This window comes from Crocuta crocuta, unplaced genomic scaffold, assembly GCF_008692635.1.
Source record: "Crocuta crocuta isolate KB4526 unplaced genomic scaffold, BGI_CrCroc_1.0 scaffold377, whole genome shotgun sequence".
NCBI lineage: Eukaryota > Metazoa > Chordata > Mammalia > Carnivora > Hyaenidae > Crocuta > Crocuta crocuta.
In genome coordinates this window covers 1,592,909-1,602,098 of record NW_027528209.1, presented here as the reverse complement: position 1 = coordinate 1,602,098, position 9,190 = coordinate 1,592,909, and the positions used below count along the sequence as shown (strand labels likewise).

Genomic DNA, 9,190 nt, shown 5'->3' with positions numbered 1-9,190 from the left:
CAGCGAGTGCAGCGGCCCGTGCATGGGACACTCGCCGTTGCGGTTGTCCGCGCACATGTCGCAACCTGCCGGGAGACGGGCGGGAGGGAGGAAGGGAAGGGAGAAGGTTAACCTGCTGGCTCGAGGCGGCCCAGCGTCGGGGAGACCCCGGGGAAAATAGCATGCCCCTCCCGGGTAAGCCACCTGCGAGGGAAGTGAGGCCGCTGCGAACACGGGGAGAAGTAAATATGCACCTCTCGCTTGCAAATCGCAGCACCCACATCGGCCTCGTAGGGGTCGAGACCCAGGGCGCCCCAAAAGCCCTGCGAGGTAGGTGAGGACGGCGGGGCGGCTCTGCGGAGCCCAGGGCTCGCGTCTTCTCCGCGAGGCCTTTCCCTCTCCGCCTCTTTCCTCCGCCTCTGCTTCCCACTTCCCCCTCCTCGGTTCCCACGTTCTCTCTCTACCGGGTTTCCAGGTGTGTTTAATACCGTACTGCGAAAAGAGCCTGTCTCTTGCTCTTCTACCCCGGAGACACTGCACTTGGATCACCTGGGTATATCTGGTTTTCCACTTTTTACAATTACAGAAACTCCTTCTAGAATCTCCAAGGCGGGTGGGCAACCCATCTAGCACAGAGCGGCCTTCCTACTCCTAGGGACCCCCACACCAGAGGGCGGAGCCGGTCTTGGCTCACAAGACACCGGGAACCCCAGACGAGCGCCAAGTAGGGCGCACTGGGTGCTGGCGTCCCTCGCGAGCCCGGGCAGCACCCACCACTCTGGCCACTCCAGTCAGAAGGGCACGGGTGGAAAAGAGGACTGTTCCGGCAGGTTTGGGGTACCTGTCCTGGAGTGCAAGCTCTTGCCAGAAACCAAAAAGAAATGAAGGGCAAATGTAACCATCAAGATAATGGGTCGTTAAGGTTAATGGTTGGATAACGGCTGGGTGGAGGGGGCCTCAACTCCTGCCCAGACGGTCCATCCCCAGGCTGAATGCGATTATCTACAAGGGAACGCAAAGCTGCTGTGAAGGAGGTCTCCACCGTTCCCCAGGACGGCCAGCAGCGCAAGGGGATCCCTCACCTTCCTTCTGGGCGGGGGAGCTGTGGATGCCCGGCGTCCCTCGACTAAAAACTCGATGAGAAAAGGCCAGGCGGCCGCGGGAAGCCCGGCCTGCGGCGACCGCGCTGTCGGATCGCAGCGCCCTCCGGGTTATTAATGGGCCTGGCGGAGCCGCGGTGTCTGCGCCCGGGGCCCTGCAGACCTGCCTCCGGGAGGCAGCGTGGGCGCGCGCCGGCGTGACCCGGCCTCCCCCCGGCCCAGCTTCTCCGGGGAACCCGCGGCCCCCCGGGCGCAACGGAGCTCGATGGCACCGAGCATGAGAGCATGATATCAGGCCAGAGCTGGGGAACCGTCGCCCTTGGGACCTCGCAGCACCTGCGCCTAGCTTGGGTCGCTGCCGGTCCTGGTGGATCGCCCTACGTGTGCCCTATCGGTGCTAAAACAGAAGAAACACCCACATAACTCTGGACGGACGAAGTGGGTCATCAAGGAAGGAGCCCCTAAGGGCAAGCAGCCGTGGTGGGTGGGCGAACCCCCCTTGTTTGACAGCAAGCTGAGGGCTGCCCATGTGAGCATCCTGCCTCCATGGAGAAGGGCTCTCTCTGGCTTCGCCTTCCCCTCAGTCAGCCATTCCCTCACTCGTCCCAAGAGAGCCCAGGAAATGACACGACCCTCTGACTGCAGCTCCCCAGGTCCCTCCAGTGAAAAGCAACAACCTGTTTCTACAGGCAGGGAAGTGTCAGAGCCTCTGAGCCTCCATAGCACAAAAGCTCCCTCTCCCAGTAACACAGACCAATGTACATCCTGTGTAAGACTCTGCTTTTGACTGGACGGCCTAGATGGAAGGTGGTCGTACCCTTGCCGTATGTCAGCCCTTCTGGATGTACTTCATACAACCTCTCAAGCTTCTGATGGTGAAAACAGAAACTTGAAGACAAAGGGGGAATGGAAAGAAAGACGATAAAAAACTCCAAGTCACCCACTGCCTACAGTGTCCCAGATACCTATCCGGCACCAAGCAATCACCCCATGGTCCCCATTTTGCAGAGAAGCGATTTAAGAATTCATGAGCAACGTTACTAGACAGAGGCTCAGAAACTAGTTAGTGGGAGAGGAAGGTTCACAGTCAGGTCTGCCTGACTCCTAAGCCTCCACATCTAAAAAAGATCTAGGGAGACCATTGAAAGCTGGGAGAATTTTATATCCACACTCATAACCGACTGAATTATTTCACTGGAAGCACTATTTGTGAGACACAAAATCTGCTCTAGCATCAGTGAAATTACAAAAATTTCTGGATCTGTCTCCCCACACTCCTGGGCTGGGGTGGGGGAGGCGGTGTTAAATGTGTGGGAACGTGAATACATTAGGTCTACAATTCTGAAGTTTACAGTCTGACCTCAGAGAGGACCTTTGAGCTCCTGAGCAAAAAGAACTTAAAACCAATGACCATAAGCAAAGGCAACAGGCCCATAAAAATAAAAATAAAATCACCCCAGGGAGTTTCTTAGCCCACCTTCCTTTCTGGTTGGCTCAGTGAACCAGCATGAGAAGCAAGGCCACTTGGTATTCCCTCCCTATCAGTCTACGCCAGAGATCTCCACCACGCACATTATCACACCAACTCCATGAGCAATAAAATAAGGAGGTACCATCTCCAGCCACCACCCCCACAGACAGGGAACAAGACTCCCAATGTTTGTGATGCATGATAAAGCTCTGGCGACCTTTTCTTTAAGAAGTCCTCCCAGGGGGCGCCTGGGTGGCTCAGTCGGTTAAGCATCTGGCTTCAGCTCAGGTCATGATCTCACAATTTGTGGGTTCAAGCCCCGCATCCGGCTCTGTGCTGACAGCTCAGAGCCTGGAGCCTGCTTCAGATTCTGTGTCTCCCTCTCTCTCTGACCCTCCCCTGCTCACACTGTCTCTCAGAAATAAATAAAAGATTAAAAATTTTTAAAAAGTCCTCCTTAGAGAGTTGTACCTCTCCTCTACCTACTGCGTTTCATTGGCCTCTAGCACGTGTTGAAAAACCCACTAGTGGCATTTTGCTGAATCAAAACCTGAGTTTCTCCCAAAATCTACAAGACTACCTGTGTGTGAAGTCCACAGCAGAGCAAGGGAGGCCTGTCCACTTTAATTCCATGAGCCTTAATTTATAAACCACTGCATGCTATATCAAAATATTCTGCTACAGAAGTTGACCAATTACATCGAAACACGTTCTATCCTGATGTTGTTTGTTTTCTAATATAGGAAACCTCTGCCATTGAAAATAAGTGGCCCCTGACTCAGGTCTCGGAGTCCCAAAGGAGTTAGAAGATGCTTAAAACATGTAACTTATTACTCAGAACTGGACAAATGTGGTGGAAGTAGACAAACATTGTAGCAGAGTGTTTTCTCGAGAGAACACATAAACACCCACAAGAAAAGGTTTGAGGGAGAAGCTGACTGGACCCCCAAACTACCATCACCCCAAAGATGAATTTTTTACATACCGTATATACATTTAATATGTACATTACACACAGCATTGCCTACCGAGCAATACATAATACAAGTCCATTTGTATTCACGAAGAGTAAGCAAATAAGTGTTCCCAGTTTCTCCTAAAATCAGGGTAATTTTTGATACAAGTTCATAATTATTATTTGCAAAGTGTTTTCTGGGTCTGGGAGAAAGACGATCAGATTCTCCAAGCAGGAGAATGCCATTTTAGCATTAGGCAATAGAAGAGAGCAGGTCCCTCCTCTAGCCTGAATAGATCCGCCTGAGCTCCTGTTCATGGGTCCCTGAATAAGGGAAGGCGGTATCACCAGGTTACAGCCTTACCCACCTACTGACTTCTGAAGGCCAGGCCAAGTGTAACGAAGAGCGGCCTTGGACTGACTCTTCGTCTCAGACCCTAGCATACTGTTTGAATACTGTTCAAGCGCACGCACTACTTGGTGCAAATGAAAATGGGAGTAACTAAAGGGGGCTGAGCAGGCCATGGTTTTCTTTTCTGGTGTTGCGTTTCTTGTTCTAGGAAAGGTGAAATGNCCGCCACACTAGGCCCAGGCTCCCCGACGCCTGTCGGCCGCCGCCTTCGCCCAGCTTCGCTCATCCTCTGGAGAGGAAACGGAGGAGCAGCTGAGAAGCCTGCCTCTCTGCCTGGGCGGCGGTNGCCTCGGCCCCGCCCTCTCCCGCGCCAGCCTCCAGACCCGAGCGGATGCGCGGCTTGGCGCGCCGGGGGGCCTCTCCGCACCCAAGTCTGAAGCTTGAAGACCCTGGCCCCTTCCTGCCAGCCAAGGGCTTTCCTAGGAGACCAGAAGTGGCCGCCGCCACTGCACCCCCCCTCCCCCCCATCTGTGCCTCTACCCTGCAAGGGTCTTTTTGGCTCCCCCAGAGGTTCTAGAGGCACATCCAGAAGGCGAGGCCGGTTAGCCGGGCCACCGGGAAGGGGAGCCGAATGTGGGCGCGCCGGACCTTCTCCAGATCTCTCCCGAGGGGAGCTCAAAGCTCCCCGCGAATCGCAGGCGCGCTGGGCGCTCCCTGCTCCGCCTGGCTGCCGGCTTGGCCCGGGGACCAAGAGGGAGAGACAAAGAGGGGAGGAAGAGAAAGAAGGGAGGAGGCCGTGTGGATTTTATTTGTCTTCCGATGACCGTATTAATAAATTAAGTGGGAGCGCCAGCGTGTGCTGGCGAGGGAATATTGGGCCGAGATAAACCTCGCCGGCCCCTGCCCCTGCGAGGCCGCCATATACAATGCGGAGATGATAAATAGGACCGAGAGGAGATCGAAGCGGGCCTGGGCTGGCCCCACTCTCTCCTACAAAACTATAGGGCAATTAATTGTGGCTTGTCCCCTCATCCTTCATCTCCTGGTGGCACATATCGATGGAGATTACTGCTGATGGACCATTTTATCACCTTAAATAAACAGTCGCCACCACTCCTAACCTCAATCTAATATATGGCTCTATGTTCAGTTTCAGGGTGCTAGGTAACCAATACTGTAAAATAGCTAAATCATCTGTGTTAGCAGACGGGGGGCTGGGCCTGCACACAAAAAGAGAGAAAAGAGAAAAAGAAAAATAGAACAACACAAAAGCCCACACACTGACTCCGAGCCTCCCTCCCACCAGGGACCAGGTCTGAAATCTAAGTGGCCTGCGGTTGACAGCAGGGACGCTGGGCGGGAGAAGCAAAGCCTGTGCGACGGTCGGTGGCAGGAGGATCCCACTGGGGGGCTAGTGGCTCCGAACCTTCCCCAAACAGGACCTACGTTTCCCAACTGGGTGGGAAGAGATTGGGGAAGGTCAGAAAATACTCACTCTTCTTTTAGTTCTCTAATCCCTCAGAAGGACAAACCCCAGACTCATTCTCTCCCACAGCTCCTCTCCCCAAGCCCTAGGAAAAGGGTAGCACGACCAACAGGAAAGCCTGGCGCCCTACTCCTACACCTGGGCACCAGCCAGTGCTGTTCCCTCTACTGTTCCTTGCGCAGCAGGGCTCCCTCTGAAACAGAAGGAGGCAGAGCCCGCCATCTGGGGAAGTTACAAAATGCCCCTACTCCACAAGCAGACACCCAAAGTGGACTTAGCTCCCAACTCCCTCCCAGATACAAAAAAGAACATCTTCACTTAAAAGGGACGAGAGGAGGCAATCAGCCCGGCCCAAGGACTGCCCTGTATCATTTCCTACAAACACCAGGGGCACCCTGTGGTGGCCTTTCACTACCTTCCAAGAGTAATTACGGGGTCTCAGGCACCTCACCAGCTCCCTGAACCCCAGAAGAGGCCACCGCGAAGGAGCCTGGGGTTATCAGTGGCTCTAGGCAACCAGGCAGCAAATGCAGGCAGTAACACAAGAGAAGAAAGAAAGGCCCCATCCTCTGTTTCTATCACACAATGCCCATCGGTGTCAGGGAGATGGAAAAAAAGAGGCAAATAAGCATTGGGAGAGTCAGTGGAAAGTGTACTTCAATCGTGCGATAAAATAACCCACAGTCAGATAAGAGAAACACAACAGAAGAGTTTACGGGGGCTAGCTTTTACAGTTTCTCCTGTTTTTAAGTGTGTGTGTGTGTGTGTGTGTGTGTGTGTAAGAAAGCCACAGGACCCTTCGCTATGCCTTCTCTATGGCATCTGCCTAAGATGCCAATAATAAAGTTTCAAGGTGAAAGGAATGTTCGTTATTCCTATGTGTTACTGGGTTGTGGCTCCCAGGTAGAGTTACTCTCCTAAAGGGAGAAGGGAAGTGAGGAGGTCCCTTTCTTTGCCTTGTAAGAAAAAGACAAATGCAAAGTATTTAAATACAAAGTAATAAAATGAAGCAATGCCCAGTGGTCATTTCACAGAATCAATTCCTTTCGAGGAAGATGGCAAGAGACCAAAAGGAAACCAGGAAAAGGAGAGCAGAATCAATTAATAGGTACTTCCCTCTTGTCAGCCTCTCACCCCACCCCCACCTGCCTAGAACGTAGGGGGCAAAGCTGTGGTTTTCCACGTCTTTCTAGTAACCGAGGAACTTTCCCCCCAGCCAAGGCGGGGGGAAAGAAAGCTTCCCACCCTTTGCATTTCTGTTTTGTTTTGATCCCCTTGCTAGATTAACCTCAATCAGTTCTCACTCCATCTTTGCAAAAACACATCCCGAGGTTTCAAAAGAGTGTGTGCTCTTGCCCAGAGAAGTTTCTGAGAGCCTGGCAGGCCTGGTCCGCCAGCCCTGTACAGAGCGACCTCAGCTTTCTATTTTCTTTCTCCATTGCCCCTTAATTAGGGAGCGACATGATATTTAATAGGACAATCGGGCCGTCTTTCCCGTCTGTGTTTTCCCCTCCACTTTGCACAGGGAAGCCCTCCAGTCGATTCAAAAGGGGATAGGAATGATTCGCACGATAGGAATGATTTAGATCAATCATATATCATCTCCTGCGGCCAGAGGGAAAAGTTACCTGGGCAATAAACTGGTTCAAAGCCACATATTAATTAGGCAATCTATCCCTGTACTTTCTCAGATTGATCTAGGGTCTTCTCTGGTGAAAATGCCCTGAACCTCATGATTTCCCTGCAAACAGTATAGGAGCTCAGGGCACAGCCTGGGCTTTTGGGGTGTACTGCTGGCATTTTTTCCCAACACTCATTTAATTCAGAAGAGAAACTGCAAGCTTGAAGAGGCACCCTCAGCCCACAATCACTAGGTTTTATTTAGCGGTCAGAAAATGTCTTTTCCAAAGCATTACTTGCCTTTCTTAATTCACATAAAAAAAGAAGAAGGAGAACTGCTTTGAAAACAACACATTCAAGAAATTCAGTAGGAGATAAGCATTTTTTTGAAATCCACTAGGACAATATAATTTTCTAAAATTTTCTAAAGCTCTGAAATACGAAAGTCTTCTTAACTGCAGGGCAAATTCAAGTTGAAACCCTCATTTTAAACCAGTACTTTACCCTCAAACTCTAGAGAGGGGAAAAAAAGTAAATACAACTGCTCTTTTGGTTAGTTATAATTATCTCCATCAGAAAAATTATCCCCATCTCTTATGAAAAGACTAAAATACCTCCAGCCCTAGGTTCATGTCCAGTGTTTTCTCGTCAGAGTAATGACACCGGGAGCCCTTTCACTAAAACCTGGAGTTGCTTTGTTTTCACAACGAATTAAGAAGTTCTTGGAGCGCTAGACATTCTGCAGGAGGGGACTTCTTCCCACACAGAATGATAATACATGTTTACCATCCACTTTCCTCATACAGAAACTAAGCGGAGAAATGAGATGAAAATAGCTGAGTGAGGGCTGATCTTTGGAATCCTGTACCGCTTTCCAGGACCGACTTTCTTATCTTGCTTTACTAGTCTCTCCAGAGATCTCTGGAAGTATACTTAGCACTTACACCAACGGCCGTAGGTGTAAACATATCGTAACTTCTGAAATTACGAAAAGAACTGGCTACCGAGCAAAACATATGCTTGGTCTTCATTCAGTTTTGCTTCAAGACCTCACGATGGACCTGTACTGGGGAGGTCTGAAACTTTGAATACAGGCATCCAAGCAAGAAGAGACCTTCCAGCTTTAATTAGGCATTCGCCATTTACTCGGCAACAAAGAAAGCGCACTGCTCATACGAAACTAACTACTGTCGTTCTTATTTTAAAAAAAGAAGTAAGCAAACCACCAAGCATGCCTACGGATTGCGAACGGTTTACGCGATCATGGGTGCACGGAGAACGCGGGATCCGCAGGGAACACCCTACCCTGAGGTTGGAAATGTTTTCTCATTGAGCAGTTGCCAATTTTTCTTTTCTCCCTTTTCTAAGTAAAGAGAAGACCCAAGAACAATGCCTGCCTGCAGGGAGAGACTGACCCAGCGTCGTCCAAAATTCCTACTCCAGCGGGGCCAGCCAGCCAGCAGCTCGCGGCGGGTCCCCTGACAACCCTGCGGCCCGAAAATGAGCAGATGTAGTTAACCCCAGAGGTGAGGCAGAGAGAAGGAGACCCAAACCCTGCATTCCACGCGCCCCAGTAATGCTGAGAGTCCCTCCCGTGTCCCACTAAGGCCAGGCCCAGCCCGTCTCAGGCACTCCCCAGCGTACGCTGCTAGTACCCGCCCGGTCCGGGGCACAATCCCGAGGGAGGGCGGAGATCCGAAAGCCCGGTCCTGAGCGGCGCGGGTCTTAAAGGCTTGGGGCTGCGAGGCAGGGACTGAGAGGACAAGGTAACCCCGAGGTGCCCCCCGCTCCCCTGCCCCGGGCATCCCATCCGTTCTCTTTCCTCCTCTAACGTCGGAAAAACTTTGCCACCGTGGTCTGGGACGTGCAGAGCCGCGGCCTGGGCCAGCCCACCACCCGGAGTCCCGCTCATCCGACCCGCTTCCCCGCTGCGCGCCCGCGCTCGACGGCGCCAGCGCCCCTGCAGAGCGCGCGCGGGCTGCGGCTACGTACGGTTGTTGGGGTCGCTGGTGTGCTGGTTGAGCGGGATGNTGGCCGCCGCTGCCGCCGTGCGGGAAGAGTTGCTGCCAGTGCTGCAAATAGGCTGGATCCACTTTGAGGAAGGCCGAGCCGCCGGGGTCTCCGGGCTTCAGCATGTCCGACCTCTCCAGCTGGGGGCAGAGGGCAGAGAGGAGGGTGCGCTTGAGCCGGGCTCGGGGCTGGGTGCGAGAGGGGCGGGGACGGGGAC

General features: G+C 52.6%; 1 protein-coding gene across 1 annotated transcript in view; it reads right to left on the bottom strand.

Moving 5' to 3' along the window:
- The window catches only part of PRDM6 (PR/SET domain 6), a 133,016-nt gene that overhangs the window by 97,934 nt on the left and 25,892 nt on the right, over positions 1-9,190 (bottom strand). The window contains exons 2-4 of the mRNA XM_077752994.1: positions 9,035-9,113; positions 8,956-9,003; positions 2-65 (exon numbers count right to left, since the gene is read on the bottom strand). Coding sequence (XP_077609120.1) covers positions 2-65; positions 8,956-9,003; positions 9,035-9,113 — 191 coding nt within the window. The remainder of the gene's footprint in view (position 1; positions 66-8,955; positions 9,004-9,034; positions 9,114-9,190) is intronic.